The following is a 19,774-nucleotide window of genomic DNA, read 5'->3' as shown; positions in this document are numbered from 1 at the left end:
CATCAGTTCTGGCCATATTAACGCTGTCGGTTTCGTCAAAAGAAATATAATAAGAACGAATAATGTCATCAATCACAGGCCCTTAGAACAGAAAATCGATTGTAAATAGCTAAAAACACGTATGAATACTAAAAAGTACGGAGATTCGATTTCATATGATCATATATTCTAATCCATGGCTTAAATGGTCTATGCAACATTTTATTTTCACTTAAATTTAAATCATATCACTGGTCAAAAAAAAAGAAAAAACTGTGATTAACTGCGTAAATGTTTAAATAATTTTAGTTGATTTAAATCCAGCTGGTACAGTGGTATCTTAATGCCATATCTGTTCGTTCATGCGCTTTTCCCTCGGGAATGATAAAGTTTCCTTTTCTGATTTTTCTCGGCATAAATTTATTGATGTTGTAAATTAATTCGGAGCTTAACTATTTTTTTTTCTCTTGATTTCCATAGAGAGTATTATTTGAACCATACTATTGCATTAATGCATGAGATATAAATTAAAAACATGAACTGGAAAATATCAGTATTAAATATAATTCATAGAATCACCTCTAATAAGGAGTATAAAAATTAGTAAGAGGGATTTGCTTTAACGCAAAGTTTAGTCCTAACCAATTTTTAAACTCAAAAAATTAATTACTAGTAAAGAAAAAAAGAATAAATAGGGTTACGTAGAAAACCAATCGCTTTTGTTAATCACTTTTAGTTAGGACTGTACCCGTATTAATTACATTTTTCTTTATTAAAAGTTAAGAAAAAAACCTTTTTTTTTATTACAAGTAAAGAAAAGGAGTTTTCTACATTTCATTTTTTTTTTAGCATCAAATTAAATTTTAATTACATTGTATTAATTTATATATATATAATCTATAAAACGAGTAATCTGTATTTTAAAAAAATTGGTAAACAAAACTAAAAAACATTTAGTTTTTCTGCAAACGATCCCAGTCACCACACCAACCCCTCCATTCGTAGCCCTGATGGGTTTTACCGGAGATGATGGGTTTTAGACACTGAAAACCTTATACATAATCATCAGTTTGGCATCTGTCAGGATGCTACCGATGCAAATCCTTCAGCAAAAATATCCCATTAGTGTATTTATAACTCAATAAGGCCTTCATGTGACTTCTTCCAGCCGCAACCACCTACCACAACTTACAACCATCAAATATGAAATACACCGATTCGCGCAAGCGCGATCCCCGTACCTTCCTTCGGTGTTTTTTCACAAAAACACCGAAGGTTTTTTCACAAAAACTCTTCCCACATCTATCCTTAATAAGACCATCCGTGACCAGCGTTTTTCAATAAAGTGCCACTTTTTGAGCTTTGAGTGCTATTTTCATGACCAAGTTCTTTCCACTCTCTATCTTTCCTTTATCTTTAAGCTTATCTCTTCACTTACGTCTTACATCTAACGTGATAATTTTCACAAAAATGAAAAAATAGCTGACGACACAGTTGTAAGACTTTTCCGTCACGCGGCTTTTTTCTGATGCACGGCTTACACACACATACACACAATTAAAAATATTTATAATTTCGTTTAAATGTAGAATTTTTCTACAACAGCTGTCCGTCAGTGCTACACTAGAGCTGCTTGTGGTGACAAAAATACCATTGACTCCGTATACTCACTAAGCCACTAATTTAGAGAATTTTGGGGGGTGAGGTGCGATTTTGAAAAAACCTTTTTTTCCAAAAATTATTCTTTAATTGTTAATAAATGGACGTAAGAAAAGTAAGACCTTAATTAGGCGAAATCTCGAGATACTGAAGGTGACCTTGCTCTACAGTCTCACCTCCTTGAATTTTTAAGTTGAAACTTTAATGCCATCAATGCCTCGCATACAGAAGTAATCTGACCAAGTTTAATCAAAATCGGTCCAGTAGTTCTGGATATATAAAGTGTGAGACACCGAACACACACACACACTCACACGTACATACGAACATCCGGAAAATTTTCATCCGGTTTTTTTGGGTTCTTTAGGTGTCAAGATCCGGTGAATAAATGTGATCCTACTCATAAATGTGAATAACAGTTCACAGACAAATGTGGAGCCAAGTCTACAAGAAAATTTCAGAGAAAACTCATACAAATTTGGGAACTCAATAGTTGAGAGAAATTTCCAAAACGCAATATAATTATCACTAACTGGGATTGAAATTACATTCTTTAATTTATTTTTAAGAGCGTTATGGTGTTGAAGATCAACTATTTTTGTTTGAATTTGAGAAGGGTAGTGGTACAACTCTTCAATAGCAATAGAGAAGGGATTTGTAAAATGTCCTTTGTAAATCATTAAATCTTGTTTCAAATGAAACTTATAATTTAGAAATTAAGTTTTCATACCTATCGTAAATGAATGTCAAGTTTAATCTCTAACTCTATCATTCGTTTGAAATGTATCAATTTCTTCTGTTAAAATCGTTTAAAAAAAGAGAAAGTTTAACTATAAAAGATTTAGAACTAAATAGCATCGGAAACGAGCAATCTTTATTTTGTAGTTTTGCATTTAAAGTGTTAAAATTGTCTGTAAAAAACGTCAGATCCAGATTGGTTGCGACCAGTCTTCATTTTTTAGAAGCATGTAGACATTGTGCAATTCACCTTTTTCTTCCAAAGAATGTAAGATATTCCCGTGAAGATTCTAAAATATGCCAAATGCCTTGCTTGTTGAAAGCCAGCTTACATTACAATACAGGATCAGTTCACTGTCTTCTTCCACCGCTTCGGAAAACAAGCAAAGAAATTATCGGCGATTAAGCGCACTGATCGAATCCTGTTTATATACCGAATTACCGGATCAAGGACGTTAGATAAATTCATATCTTTAGCGAAAAGTGCTTCCTATAAAGTACACAGTGATACTTAAAAATGTCTCTTTTCAGTAGTGATAACATTTATTTTTACCATTCATATTCAGCGCTCCATCCGAGCATATTCTGTTTAATTTATCTCATTATATGTTATTGTCCTCGATAACTGATTTTATTTAATTAAAGATGTCTTTGCTTCTCGTTGTTATTAATTGCCGCAAGTCTAAACGTTCTGCAATAACATTAAAATTGTCATTAATACAACGCACAAAAATACTTAACTGAGTAGTGTCAGGATTGTCAGTGCTCTTATCAACAGCTAAAGAAAGATATTATATTTACATGAGGCTAATTCAGAAACAATTTTCATATTAACGTTCACAGCCAAGTCATCTACGCGACGTATCATCGTATTTCGAAAAAGACAATTTGTTCCACCATTTTTTTTTTTTAATTTTCTCGTCGGAAGCATAATTAGCAAAGATTTGAAGACTAGTTTTGAAAATTTCTTCCCCATCATAGTAATGTTCCTTTTATCGCGCTAGAAGTAAAGAAATTTCGTAAGAAGCTTTGACCATTGACTTTAACTCATTTTTTTTTTCTTTGAAAAACCACTGGCTTATTAAGGATCTATTTGTTTTTGTTTTTTTGTTAGCAAATTCCGTCCTCAAAGATGAACCTAGAGCGTACGTTTCATTAAAATTGCTATAGTTTTGCTTGAAATGTCGCTCCAAGATAAATTTGTTGGGCACTGCTAGACTAGCACTACAAATCAAATTGTTTTTGATGTATTTTGATTAGTAAACAAAATGATTCCTTCCCACGCACTACTGAATACACGAAGAGCAATCGATGTCTTCTTCATATTTTCATTTTGAAGTATGTGGCTTACTTAAAGACGTAACACAAGAGAAATTTAAACGACATGCATGAAAGTAAAAGTAAAATTTACGTAAATCTGATCCTAGATCGACTTCATAAGACTACTGTGCAGGTTACCCAAGGCAATGACGAGTTGTCAAACCTATTGGACACCTACCGTCTATCAGACATGCCAGGCGCTACTATAAAGAAATGCAAATAAAACAATTCAAAGCAAATAAAAATTATAGATACCGGCGACTCGTAAATAGTAACTTTACAATCAGTCGCAACTAAAGAATGTTTATATTACATGTAGCCTGTATACTCGTGTATTCTATTGAAAACAAAGTAATTATTGAAGAGTAGACGTGTATTAATTATCGTTTCGGTTATGTTTTCAAATTATGGCAGATTTCATTTTTTTGTCCAAATTTGATATTCTAAAAAGGTTTTTATTTCTATATCCTCCGCATGCCACTCACCGTGACCCTGCGTGCCACAAATGGCACGCGTACCGCGGGTTGACCACAAATGAATTAGACTAAGCATTCAGATTTTATTTGACTGAGTGTTTAAACATCAAAAATATAGTACTCATACCAGCAAAACCAGTGTCAATCGCATCAAGGAGAATTTTGTCCTACAATTCAATTTACTCAATATCCTCTTACTTAAAAATCATAAAACAAATTTTAATAAACTTCTAATCAAAACAGACCCTATTTTTTTCTGTTCAGGTCCGCTTTCAGGAACGAATTCAATGCCTACATTCTCTCATATCGCAACTTCATCAAGACTTCTCCACACGTTCATAATCATCCTAACAGCGAATATGTAAATAACCAGAACTCGATGTCAAAATGCCTATTTTGGCGAAGCACCCAGGCGAGCCCCTAGAAACCCGGGTTTCTATTCTGTCTATACATCCATAACACCATCAGACCCCCTCAGCCCTGGAGGGATATAAAACTCAGGTATAAGATATTGTGCACATCATCAATGGTCCTACACTCCGGATACAAGCCTGAATTAATCAAACCAAATCTAGCCGACCTATCACGAAAATCACCATATCCAGAAAGAAACTGTACAATATTCCGATTGGGAGAAAAGCACCTAACAACCTGTATACTTCTCACAGCAAGAGAAATACCATGCGTGTAACGGCCATCGGACGATTCAGTCCACCTGACCTACCTTGTCTATTTCTTTTATGCGCCCAGAGGTAAGTTGGCCTACATTCTTGGCATCATATGGCGCTCAGTCACAAGGATATCAGTGGGCTTAATATCAGAAATAACAATAACCGCCTCTCGAGAGACAGTCCTGTAGGCAACAATCACAGATAAAAGTAGGAGACTGACGGCTCGCAACAAAACTTTTCTATAACATTTATACCTCATTCGATGAGCCCAGACAGGTGCAACATACAGCTTCGCATACACCCTTATGTAGAACACGGTTTCAAAATTAAGCCCCAGTTGGGTTAAACTGCTCTTCGAACATCAAAGAAACCAGAAAAAGCCTTTTTGTCAGCATATTGAAAGTGCTTCTTCAATCCAAGATTCTCGTCAAAGATAACACTTAGATACTTCTGCAGCAGACCCCCTCATCACAACAGGCCACAGATAACCAGTACGCACCGATTACGCTCACTCAATTATGAGAGGAGTTTTAAAATAACATAGCTTTTATTATATTTAAATCCTTATCTCAATGGCATTCAAACCGAGATATCTCTCAGCAACTAATTAAAGTGTGAAATTCGAATGGATCTCAAAACAATCACCACGTCAAACGTCTTCAAATCAGTCCACATCGACTTCTATCATTCGATTCAGGCAAAGGTTTTGTGGAATATACACTTTTTCTCACTCTTAAACCGTGGTAAAAATGTAGTGATGAGTGTTTTATACACAATGTATGACAACAGTTTTCACTTGAAAATTATAACAGATGTGGATGTTGGACAACGGGGATTCTGCCTCGAATTAACCTGATGCCGTCTGGCATTACTGTCTCATTTTTTCTAAACTAAGACAATCTCCTATACGGTTAGCATTTTGTATGATCATTAGAAAGGCGCTAAGACAAAATCTGTACTGAATAGGACTCTACCTATCTGAACCAGGTTTAGCCATGGACAGAGACAATTTACATTGCTCTATTATGTGAAAAATGTTTTAAAGATATGAAACTGGAGTTGAAACCTAAGGAGCAACGCATAAATAATGCTGTTTGGAAGTAAGTCTTATGGACCGCAGAGTAAATAGTCTATTATAATTTTATTTATTTATTCATACTAAGGAGCAGCAGGGGTCCCCTTTGTGCATATACGAAATTAGATACGAGTACATATTTAAAAATCTTTTGGCAACTCATTTCAAAGTTTATATTGAAGCAATAAAAAATTATTATTTATATTATTTTAGAATTTTAATTAAATTTTATTTTAATTTAAATCTCACTAGAATTTTTTTTTGTTTTTTAATTAACTGCTACTTTAAAAAACTGGATTTATTTATAAATTGCGTACGTTAAAATTCCGATACGTTTTTCATTACATAGTTATCTCTCATTTTCTAAAAGAATCTCGTAAATTACGTCATTAAACTTTTCCTTCAAACCGCTTTGTCAACTGTTTAAAAAAACACTTTAAATTTAAACGTAAAATGATATTATGAAACTCTGAAATTTAAAGTTTTTCTAAACTTCAAGATTAATTTCAGCAAATTTAATATTATTAACTTTTTGAATTTCCTTACGTAGAGTTTTATATTTATTTTAATAATAGTGGCTAGTTACTTTATTTTAATCACAAAGTAAATTACATACTTTATTTGAATTACAACTCTATTAGGGTTGATATTCAATTATTTATTATAACGTATTAATGGGCTACTCATTTATGAAAATTTTTATCATAAGTATTCTCGTGTAACTAATAATGTGGATCCATTCATTGTCTTTTTCATTACTCATTTCTTTTTTTTAGAAATTAAACTCCCTTCCAGTACGGCTGCTCCAACTACAACTCCAGCACTTGAAACTACCACTATATCCACAACGACAATAATACGTAAGTATTACAAGTACATTAGTAATTCTTAAAAAAAAAACTGTTTCAGTATGAAAAGAGGTTTTTATTTTATTTATTTTTTTATCTAAATTCTTAATAAAAATTTAATAGCTCTTAACAATGATTTGTTTTTAAATTAGATATTATTTTATAGGATTAACTGTACATGAAAAATGAAATGAAATCATTCACAAATTCCTGACATTTTTATTTAATTCTTGTAAAATTTTGCGTAAAGCAATAATTACAAACTGAATATTAAAAATCTGTATCACGTTAATACTAACCTACTTAATTAGAATGTTTTATCTAACTTAGATTTAATGCCCAAAAATACATATTTAATAAAAATAAATTAAAATTTAATCCCGATTTACAATTAGTGCAAATTCAGTTTATTTCAAATTTTTTCCCAAACAATAAAGAAATGGACATGAGCCATTTTTGGTGGCTCATAACCACAATTGATATGGCTATCTTATTTAAATGTGTGTAACGAGAAATAGCCGCATAGTCTGAAGATGCTCTCTCTGAAAACACTACAATATTTTGATTCATACATATAAACCCAAGCAGTGGAATTCAATAAGCTGTGAGAGACAAAAAGTAAGAAGGATATAGCTTGAACTATTAAAAATTACGAACTTATATTCCTCGACAAAGTTTTTTACTAGATATCCTCAAAAACACAATATTCCAGAAATAAATTAAACGTACCATTATTATTCTTATATCTAAATTAATTTCTATTCTAAATTTTAAAAATACGTATATCATAATAATAATAATAATAATAGTAAAAATTATGAAATAAAAAACCATTTTATCAAATTTACGCTCATTTCAAACACCACGACATAATACACACTCAAAATAATCCACTATTAAATACCACTTAATGTGTTCTCTCAATTTAAACTTACTTGAAGTATATATTCTATGAGTATTTAACAGTCAAGCGTATTTCATCATAATTAAATGCTCAATTAACACTTAATTCATAATAGACACAAAACTGTTACTGGGAAATTTGTTGACGGCGTTTATTTTATTTTAACGTTACAACTTTTTACTTTCAACTTTTAACAATTTTAAAAATTTTCAATTTGGGGAAATTTCTGACGTAATAAAATAAAATTAAGGTTATTTTTGGATTCAGCCCTAAAAAATACATATAAATCGATTATCAAGAGTTAAAAAAACATTCCACAATCCAAATGTTGCAGGCTTGTGTATTTAACGAGTGAGTGTTCTAAAAGAAAGGTGAAATCGGAACGAAACAATCGACTGAAAGTAGAAATTGTATGATTCTGTACACAAAAGATATCGACAGATAACCTTAGTTGAAGTAAGAAGATTTACTGTAATACACCAGAAATTAATTACTGAAAAAAAAAAAAAAACTATATTATTTTAAGCTTTTTCAATTTTTTGTCGCACACAAAAAAAAAGTATTTTTACTGTTTATTTATATTCATTTAGTACTGTTACCATAATGTAGTGGTTTTGTTAATAACATCTGCATCTAATTTAAATATTTAATCTGAAGGTTGGTTAAATAGCAGATAAATTCCACCTTATCGTTGGCCTCAAATTTTCTCATAAAAATAATAAATAATAAAAGTAAATAAATAAAGTCAATCAATAACTTTACTTTTTCTCTAAATCACCTGTTTCGACAAGCATTCTCTTCTCAGACAATGTAATTTATTTCCATTTACCACTCTTTGTTAATTCCAGTATACTTCTCTGTTCAGTTATTCTTCCCATTGCTTCATACAGTCCTGTTATTTCTTACTCTTCTTTCATCCTTCTTCCTATCTATACATCAGAATCTTTCAATCTTTTTCTTATAGTCCGAATCTTCACTTCGAACAATAGTCACACAAAACATTTCTCTAATATTTTTCTTAGTTCCTTATTCTTTCTCATTTTCTTTCCTTTTTTTTAATGTTACCTTACCAATAACAATTCTTATTTTCGTTTTCGCTGAGAAATGAAAGTGTTTAGAAACAATGTTACCGATGTAACACCACATGTAATGTTTGGTGATTAATGTATTTCTGTTCAAATTACTTAATTTCAATTTTGTACCAAAATCGTTCTTTGTCTCTTATAAGAGTATATTAAACATGTCATATTTGTCTTTATAAAAATCAGCTACATATTATGTTGAGTTTTTCAGGCCTTGCTGTAATTTTATGACTTGTCAGAAATATTTGTATCTGACATTTACGGTATTTTCAAACAATTTTGTTTAATACATATTTAAAATATAATCTAATGATTTTAAATACTCTTTTAATTTTAATTTTGTTTTTTTTTTTTTTTTTTTTAATTATTTTCCCACCTAATATTTTTTTTTTGCTCTAGGTTAAATAAATATAATATTTAATTTAAATTTATAATCTGCTAAACTATTCTTATTGAGTAACCGTTTCAAAATTCAGAAGCATTAAAACACTTAACATTTAATTAACCCATAGCTCGTAAAAACCTACGTTTCCATTTGGTACAATATCTCTCGTCAAGGTAATAATATATATAATTCACACATTAATTTTAAGATCAGATATAAACTAAATCGGTTTTCACACAATATTTCTTTTATTGGCTTTTCGTTATCAAACATTCATTTGATTAAATTAAAAGTTTTTGAATAAATGTTATGTTACATGAAATTGCCGATCTTTGTTTTGAAATAGGGAGAAATACAGTAAAAGTTGAAATAACAAGAGAATTAGCAAACAAACAGCCCGACAGGCATTTAAGGAAAACATGCATAGAGAAAGGGAAATGCCGGGAAAAGAGTAAGAGAAAAGCGTCAGTGCGTGGAAGGGTGAGGGTATATATTGATAGAAAAGCAGCCTGTTTTGTGTTTCTGGAATGAGTGAATCCGGAGTATGGTTAAAGTTGGCGGAGCACAGTAAGTAATAATGCAAGAGGCAAATAACGTGGAACAATCTGTTTGCAACAAGAGTAGACGATCTCTCTCGTTCTGCCTTTTTCTCTCTTTCTTTCACATCAAGCTTCCATTCATTCAATCCTCTCTCTGTCTCTTTTCACTGAATCAGAGAGTAACCTTTAAAATTGCATTGAATTCTTCTGTTCAACACAAAACGAGATCAATTAAATTTTACTTTCTAAATTCACTTGAATTTGTCAGTTGGAATCTCATTGATTGAATTTTTACAATGATTAACAAGTATCCTATAAAATCGCTTATACAAAAGAATTAATAATAATTTAGGTGTAATGTATTTTAAGTTTAAATCTATTTGAACAATGGTAATACTATCCGTAAATGACAAATATCAATAAATTATCAAAGCACATGTCCATCATCTTGTTCTTGACACCTTAAAAAATGTAGTTAATACGAAAATAATGCATGGCGATTAAATACAAGAAAATACCCGAAGCGAACGCACTCCATTGAAACACTACCAGATATTTACGCTTTTATCGTATGAGGTCGGATTATTTATTCCATCACGACGCCTAGGACTGCTTTCACATCATGACTGAGTAACCCTGAGGTACAAGTACGGTTACCTGCATGAACTGCGAATAAATGACGTTCTTATAAAGTATGTAAAAGAAATACATATTTGAGTTTCCTAATTTAATATTAAACACAATTGTATACCTTGTTAGAAACTAGGAAAGGGGAAATATATCGTTAAGGATACTGCTCCTTTTTTTAAAATTCAAATTATTGAAGTACTTTCCGATATTTCCTTTATTTAGGAAAAATCCAATTTCTAATCGCCTTAAATTCTCTAGATTGCAACCACTAATTCCAATCTAAAGACTACAACTCTAAACTAAGAGGAATGATTAATTTGCGGTAGCTTGAATGTTCTAAATAAAATAAAGGTAGATCTATTTACAAAGGAGTTATATTAATTTAGAGTATTTAAATTCAAGAAAGAGCTCTATTTATTATTAATGTACTGTATACAAAGACTTCAATCTAACATTTTGAGGAATTTACTAAAATAACACAAACGTTTATGAATCTGTCAGTCCAAGTTCTACAAAGTTTTCAACAGTTCCCTTCCGATAGTTTTTTTCGTTGTTATACTGAAACATTTCTGAGAGAAATACAATTTAGAACTGAAAAACAACTATGTTTCATCAAGACGTTTCACAATCCCTCCTTACAAGAATTTTAGCATTTGGAAGTACACTGACTTACGCTAATATATATTGTAATATTAAGAATACAATACTGATCGGTTTACATTTATAACATGTTATTGAGTCATTGTAGAATATAATCGTTTTATTTTTTTTTCAAGGTCCGATCGGTCGCGAAATAAAAACCCGCGCAAAAATCAGATGAACCTTTGTGCATATGTTGCGCAGTGTCTCTAGTATGACCTTCAATCACGCCGCGTCATTTCGTTTAGTTCTGAACCCACAGCTAGCACGTAAACATGTCTACAACAATAGCATCTCTCGCCAAATGTGAAGTTCGTGCGGTAATTCGATTTCTTCAGGCTGAGGGGTGTAATGCAGCTGAAATTCATCGACGATTAAGTAATGTGTACGGTGAAACTTCAATGAGTGACAGCAAAGTGCGACAATGGTGCAGGAACTTTAAAGCAGGACGTGCAGATGTTCATGATGCAGGCGGTCAGGGAAGGAAGCGAATGTCAACCGATAATCTTGTTGAGCGTGTGGATGAGGCAATTCGAGGAAATCGTCGGTTCACAATTTCTGTATTGAGTGATTCGTTTCCTGAAATTTCAAGGTCAGCTCTCTACACGATTGTGATTGAGAGACTTCAGTACCGTAAACTGTGTGCGAGATGGGTTCCCAAGATGCTGTCCGACCATCACAAAACAATGAAAATGGACGCCTCCCTAACGTTTCTCCAGCGCTACCATAATGAAGGAGAAGATTTTTTGAACAAAATTGTCACAGAGGACGAGACGTGGGTCCATTTCGAAACTGAAGAAATAAAAGAACAATCCAAACAGTGGATGCATTCTCATTCTCCCAGTAAACCAAAAAAGTTCAAGCTAACCTTCTCCAACAGAAAGTGTATGGCTACTGTGTTCTGAGACCGGAATGGAGTTCTCTTGGTGGAATTCATGGAACGTGGCACGACCATCACTGCAGCCTCATAGTGCGTGACTCTTCAACGTCTACGAAGGGAAATTCAGAATAAGCGGAGAGGAATGTTGTCATCAGGCATGGTCTTTCTCCATGCTCGGCCGCACACTGCAGCTGTAACAAAGAAGCTCCTGCAGCGTTTTCGTTGGGAAGTGTTTGATCACCCACCATACAGCCCGGACTTGGCTCCATCCAATTTTCATCTCTTTGCTCACATGAAACGCTAGCTAGGAGGACACATTTTGGCACAGACATCGAGCTGCAGACCAGCGTAGAAACATGGCTGAAAACACAGGCGGCTCTGTTCTATGACGAGGGTATTGGAAAGTTGGTACCACGCTACGACAAATGTCTAAATCGGAATGGCGACTATGTAGAGAAATAGCGTGACTATGTAAGTACTTGTTACAAATAAATTTTTTTTTATTTTCACTGTGGTTTTCATTTCGTGACCGATCGGACCTTGAAAAAAAATAACCCTCGTAAATTAAAAATAAACCTCGGAACCAACTTTTAATCACACAATATCTTAAGCAGTAAAACTAACAATGGATTCCAAAAGAATATTTATTCCACCATCCATACAAATCACGTTTCGAAAAGCGTAAAGTCATTTCATTCTGTATTTTTTCAGATCATGCAGTTATAATTTCGATATTTTTAAATCTCTAATTATATAAAAGAATCTACCAAACCATTTCCTAGATTACGAAGGACAAAAATAAATTATTTGGAACTGAGATGAAAGTAGGTGAATTAGAATGTATTTTTTATGCTGAATATTAAAATGAGATCAGTTTTTCTTCATCACCCTTAGATTTTTAGTTGTGACTTTTTAAAATAGTGAAAATCTTCTTAAATAAATGAATACAAAAGTAATAATAACTACAATTAAATTCCTACCTTTATTTAAATTAATTTTTTTCTTATTTTGCTTTTGTGTTCAGTGAAGTCTTCTCTTTTTATCATCCAGCAGTAGTCACTGATCATAGATATCCAATCTGCAATGTTTCTTTGTGAAACCTTTCTCCTTTTTCGTCGCTGAGGTCACCCAAGTTTAAAGCAGAAAGGCCAAATGAGAATGTAAAAAATGAATGTTTAATGACATTCTGCAGCCTAAATTTCTGTAGTTCACTAAGAGATCATTTATAAACTGATCATGGTTTTCAGCTATTTTGTTTACAAGAAAACTACTAATGACATCTTTGAATGACTTCCATGTTACTAGTTCTTTAGGATTCAATTTGCTGTCAAATATATTTTCACGAATTAATTTTCTTATTTGTAGCCCAATGAATATTCCCTCTTTTCACCTGGCTTCACTTAATTGTTAAAAAACCTCAGATAAATATTTAAAGCCATCTCCATGTTTATCTAATGCTTTGACAAAATTCTTCATCAGGCCTAGTTTTGTGTAGAGGTGGTAAAATAATACGATTTGCTTCGACAAGGGGAATATTGACAACATTTTCCTTTTCTGGGGTAAACCGATTTCTTTTTAGTCAGTCTTTAACTGCGTGTTTATCTGTAGTCAGACTATCCCACAAACACAAGAAATACTTATACTTTGTAAAGCCACTCTGGAAATCGAGAAGAAGCCGTAAGACTTTCAAATCATCAATGATTCGCCATGAGTGTTAATCATACTTAATCTATATATATAAAAATTTTAAGTTCGTTTGTGTACGGCTTCAAAAACTCAAAATGTTCTGCACCGATTGAGCTCAAATTTTAGCACGATATATAACCCGCATCAAAGATTGTTTTCATCTATTTTTAATAAATCTACCTATCTATTTTTAATTTGTAAATTTTTAATTTGGAAATGTAAACAAAGGAAAACCAATCAGATCAATGCAAGATGGCCGCTGTCAAACACAACGATCAATCATAAAGTGCCCGTATGGCCGTTGCCAATGTAAATAAAATCACAACTGATTAAGTAACAAATTTCTTTGAATTATATTTAACAGCTAAAACATCTGTATTTTATTTTTAAAAAAAGCACCAAAACAAAAAGAAAAGCCACCAAGAAGGATGACTTACAGTAAATAAATTAAAACCCCCAACTTTCTTATAGCCCAGATAGACTTAAGACTATCCAAGCAAAAATAGTCGAAATAACCAAATACACAGAAAATAATATCTCTACATAATGACCAAAAAATCCTTTGTTAGGTTATTTTTTTACATATATATGACCAAACAATCGTTTTTTGGTCATTTAGCGTTCTTTGCTATGTAAAAGCAAAGAACAAAATTCACAAATAGTAACACTGAAACCACACAACTAAGTATTTGTTTTTTTTTTTGTTGTTTCTAACTTCCGAAACCACCGTTATGCATTGCTTCAGATGATGATATGAATGATTTGTAGCGTATGAAAATGCCATGCCTGACCGGGATTCCAACTCGGAACCACCGGATTAAAGTCCGAGACGTTACCACTCGCGCCACAGAGGCCGGCAAACATATTCGTTAGGGGCCGAATAAAAACACGACTTACCAATATGGCGTTGTGTGTCAAACCAATTTTATACGGACTATAATTACTTTTAATACGCGAAACCCTTTGCAATGATTGAACATTAACTTAAACCTCTTCAAAAATTATTCCTTTTGAACTAAGCCACACTTTGATATCATTGCTTTTCTATAACACGGCTGCAATTCTTTTCGTTTAATGATAAGAAGTGTTGTCGAAGACAATAACCAAATTCTCTTCCAAAGGACATAATACACCGCTAAACTATTTCTAAATAATTCAATTGGTGTCATTTTTTTACGAATCGCGTTTTTAACAAAATCTCACCTTTTTCTCAATTGACCTGCGGGGTTTTGTTTTCTTTGGAGACCGTAATTCATTAGTAGATTCATACTCGAGAATTACGTTGTACACTGAAGCAGCACAACTTCTACTTACGTTAACAGTTTATTAACTAACATCTGAAATCAACGCTGTTTGATTATTCTGTAATTTGTAAGCATTACTCTGCTTTTGTAAGCAGAATGATGTAAAATGATGTATTTTTTCGCACGACTTAAGGGCTTTTTTTCGCAGCCCACAAATCTTTATATATAAAAATGTTTAAGTTCGTTTGTGTACGCTTCAAAAACTCAAAATGTTCTGCACCGATTGAGCTCAAATTTTAGCACGATATATAACCCGCATCAAAGATTGTTTTTATCTATTTTTCGCATCAGTCACATACCCGCGACCGCGAGAAAACAGTTTTTTTAACGGTCAGCTGTGTACCAGTGACCGCGCTATCTTCCGGAAGCGAGGGGAACACTCGCCATACTAGCTAACGACAACCGCAGTCTCATGTGAAACAATACCTGTTCCCAATTACATTGTTTATTAACAAAAAAAAAAACCTATCCATTTGCATCTGATTCAGATTATTATACAATCTGAATTAAATATTCACTTTAATTGAGGTACTTTTGTGTGATCGTGTCGTGATTAAGCTGCGCCTTTCACCAATATCTGAATTTATTAGAAAACGACCAACAGTGGGATATATGTATTAATGACGCGTGCAACACTGCACATCCAAACTAAATTCGCGCATTATTCGCAATTATATTGACCGCTTGCTTCCCTTCATCTCCCACAGAGTTATGGGAAAGATATCGATCGCATATGGCTGAGGATATTTTGCATAGAGTACGCCTAGAAAACACCAATATGACCATGGAATTTACAGAAGGCATTTACAACGAATCATTGATAAATATTGAAGACAAGTGCTTAGCTATTGCACTGTGGGGACCTTCTTCTTGGATGCGCCAGGAGGAACTGGGAAAACATTCCTCATTAGATTGATTCTAGCAACGGTTCGATCAAAAAATCACAATTATCCTGTTGCGGAATATTAATCAGCCAAAACTCTGCAACGGCACGCGACTTGCAGTTAATAAATTGATTAATAACGTAGTGGAAGCAACGATTTTAACGGGGCCTTTCAAAGGTGAAGATGTCCTCATTCCTCGAATACCCATGATCCCGACCGATATATCATTTTAATTTAAAAGATTGCAATTCCCAATTCGATTGGCATTTGCAATCACAATCAATAAAGCTCAAGGTCAATCTTTAGAATTGTGTGGTTTAGATTTAGATGCGGATTGCTTCTCACATGGGCAACTGTATGTTGCGTGTTCCCGAGTCGGCAAACCAGATAGCCTTTATATATACGCAGACAGTGGAAAAACAAAAAAAATATTGTATATCACAAGTATTGCAAAATTAAACTTCTATGAAACGTAGGCTTTGTTTTGTTTCTCATTTCTCATCCATGCAACTACAATGTGCCACAGCGTGGCGGGTAGAGCTAGTAACATATAAAATTTTGACATACTTTCACATGTTTCTTTCATTCCTACAGCATGGGCTACCGGTATAGAAGAATTCGAGTTATGTAATAACACTGCCTTTACACTCCTTTTTGATGAGTCTCTAAATAAACACCAATCATGAATAACATATTCACCGTCCAGTTCAGCCATTAGCCCTCTAATACCATGGTAGGGAAAAAGTAAACCATCTCTTCTAAAGTACGTCAGTAAATTTTCATTACGATTTATGTATATTAAAATTTTAGTATCCTTGTTTAATAAATTCCATTCTTTAAGACGTGAACCTAGGAGTTCTGCATGTTGTTTTGACAAATACAAGTCACGACTTAGGCCACTCAGTTCTGCTTGTGTGATGAGGTGAGGTTCAGTATTTTATTCTTCTGGAATATTCTTCTGGAGGCTATTGATAGCCTCCCTTTTTTATCTGGGGAATCAGAAATTTCTTTCCAAGACGTTGGAGCAATCGGAATCGGTAAATCAACATCATGAAATACTAGTCTCATAGCTGAACGAACATTTGGGTGTGCGCCCCTGTTTTTATTATTTGAATTGAAACCAGTAACATTTGTTAAGCAAAAATAGCAGTCATCATAATGGTTAGTAGGCTCTCGCCGAATCATAGGTACGCCAAAAGACGAATTTTCTGTTTATCCTTTTAACCACTGGTTTAGTTTAACGTAACACTTGATGCATGCTACATGTGGAACCCAGGTTTTATCTTGGTCCCCCAAGGACAGTCAAAATAGTGTTTCTAAGCAGTTTTCAGCAGATTCCATACTGGTTTTTGTTGACTTTTCACGGTGAATTCTCTGCAAATGTAACAACAAATATTTAGAGAATTTTTACAAGCCCAATTTTTAAATGAAAGAAAACTGAAATTTTACAGAAATACTTAATTATAAAAATAATTAACACAGCGCGAAACACGCAAGCACATACAACTTAACAAATCTTGATGTTCAATAAAATAATACTAAAAGTTGCGCTATGATAAAAAAACGTTCACTAAATTTATGGCATCACTTATGAAATAATCTTTATAACGTATATATGATAAAACCATTACCACGACAAAAGAATAAAGCAAGTCACACCAAGAGCTGAACTCATACTGAAGAAAATTTCATCACGTTGAATTACTCATTACTTGACTCATTGACATGTCTACACATGTCAGGCTTGACATGAAATGACATCATCTGACTGTTATGTATCAAATATAGGTCTGCAGCTTGCATCACAATATATATAAGATGTGAATATACAAACATACAGACGTATCAACTTCTTTGTATTATTTGTTCCACGAATGATGGAACAAATAAATTTAAGGGGTTGTAACTTAAGAACGTTACATGATGGTTGTTTCAGAATACATATTCAGATTCATCATATAAAATACTTAATAGAACATTTATTCCCTTTTCAATTCCAAATTTTATGTTGCACCGGTGTTATTTTCACATTGCGTATTAATCCGTTTTTTAATCCTTTTTTAACCACACTAGGTCAACCGAGGCAACGTGTTTCAAGGGGTAAGGTCAACCGGTAACCGCCTGGAAGACGTTGCCTCGATTGACCTAATGTGACGCGGCGATGTCTAACCACCATCCGTCAGTATTGTCCGACCATCGGACACCTTCCCATCGGGGTTCCTCTTGGCTCACTGAGGCATTACGACCTCAGTTTCTGGATGCTGTAGTGCCCCTCCACAAGTGGGCTATCCTTCCTCTTTCCTGCCACTAGTCGGGGTCCGAGTAGGCCCCCATGCGTATCCCCCGACCCTCGCGCGCCGCCTCACACCTTGAGGGTTAATCAGTAAAACCTAATTAAATTCATCTCCACTAGAACATCTGTATAATAAATGACGATTTAGGTTTTGTTAATTGGTAATTATCTTTTCTCAAGGAAGAAGTTCTGACTTGATGGCGGCAACATCTACAGTATTTTCGTTTGACTCACCTTCCAGATTTTCTACACCAGGTAAGAACTTTGATTGCTTTTTGGTTAAAAATAACAATTTTTCTATTTTATAGAGTTGATATTCCATGAAACTTAGTCCATGTTTCGATACGATGCACTTAATTACTAAGTTAGAATGGGCGTTAAAAAATATTTAATGTTAAGCTTGCATGAAATAAACATACATCTTATATGTAAGTTATAAATATTTTACATATACTTTACTTTACGCGGAAGAAATATTTTCTGTTAAATTTCTTTGTAGAAGCTTCCTAAAATTATAAGATAATCATAATAATAAAAAACCTTTTTCCACAACAGAAGGTGATCAAAATTGGAAATATATTTTACATTTTTAGCAAAGAAATATAATAGTAAATTTTATAAGCTTCTAAAATTGCTTACACCATAAGCAAGGAAATAAACGACAACAGAACAGTAGATATTCTTAGAAAAGCTAAACAATAATATGTCAATTAAATTTTGTGTAATGTGTGCTGAACAGATATGTTGGTAAGAAGAAAAGTTGTAAAATATTAAGTCCGCGTGAAAATTAACTTTAACCCTCTAGAATGTTTTATCTTCTTAGTGCGAAGACATTCATGACTCTCAAAGTTCGTGATCATTTTAAGTCAATTTTTTCAGATTCATAACGCATGCCAAAGAAAAATTCACTGATGAAAGATGGAGCTATCGATCAAATTTTCAAAATACTTTAGGGAAAACCTTTTATAAAATTATACTAGTGTAAGCTTCAGTCGTTATACCCTAAAGCATTTTCTACAATTTTTTTGTCTCGAGTGTGAAAATGTAAAAACAAATATTTCACTGTTCATCGGTGAAATGCATAGTACCGAGAAACGACACAAAGTGACAGATCACTTTGAAATTCAAATACAGACCATAGTATTTGAAATTAAATTACGTGCTTAACTATTTATATGAGCTCTACATAATTCTTTAACGACTGTCCCAATTTCACAAATAATATCAAACAATCTATAAAATTATACCAGTAATATTAGACATATGAAGAGTCGAAAAAAACGAATATAACGTAAGTAGATGACATTTTCCTGAATAAAAAATTAAAATTTATGGATTATAATTTCTAATTATTAAATATGAAGATTCCGCTGACCTCTATGGTGCAATCTTCGACTTTCATCCAGAAGGTTCTGAGTCTTTCAAATCCCAATCAGGACTGGCATTTTTTCACACTACAAGATTTGTTTCTCACCTCCATCATAATAATTGAAGTAAATGTGTATCAGCTGATAGTTTTTAGCAGTAAATACAAAAATAAAATAGTCTAAAATTTACTTGGTGAAAAGTTTTCAAAAATTATCTGTTACTTTCAGTAATCGATCCAAAGTTAAGGGTATTTTTTTTGGTGAAGCATCATTTATTAAAATTCAAAATTTAAAGAACGGAAAATGATATTTTTTTAATTTTATAATGCGATTTATTTATGTTGGAATTTTTTCTTTTAAAAAATTTAGCCTTGTTAATTAATTTTTTATTTTTTATTTAAAATATCGATAGTCC

At 32.9% G+C, this 19,774-nt stretch overlaps 1 protein-coding gene across 1 annotated transcript in view; it reads left to right on the top strand.

The window, feature by feature from the left end:
• The window catches only part of LOC142318111 (neurotrimin-like), a 345,553-nt gene that overhangs the window by 307,388 nt on the left and 18,391 nt on the right, over positions 1-19,774 (top strand). The window contains exons 8-9 of the mRNA XM_075354646.1: positions 6,695-6,778; positions 18,173-18,247. Of these exons, the coding sequence (XP_075210761.1) occupies positions 6,695-6,778; positions 18,173-18,247 (159 nt within the window). The remainder of the gene's footprint in view (positions 1-6,694; positions 6,779-18,172; positions 18,248-19,774) is intronic.

Source organism: Lycorma delicatula, chromosome 1 (genome assembly GCF_047948215.1).
Source record: "Lycorma delicatula isolate Av1 chromosome 1, ASM4794821v1, whole genome shotgun sequence".
NCBI classification, from domain to species: domain Eukaryota; kingdom Metazoa; phylum Arthropoda; class Insecta; order Hemiptera; family Fulgoridae; genus Lycorma; species Lycorma delicatula.
The sequence above is the reverse complement of the archived record's forward strand: the minus strand, read 5'-3'. Positions and strand labels throughout refer to the sequence as shown.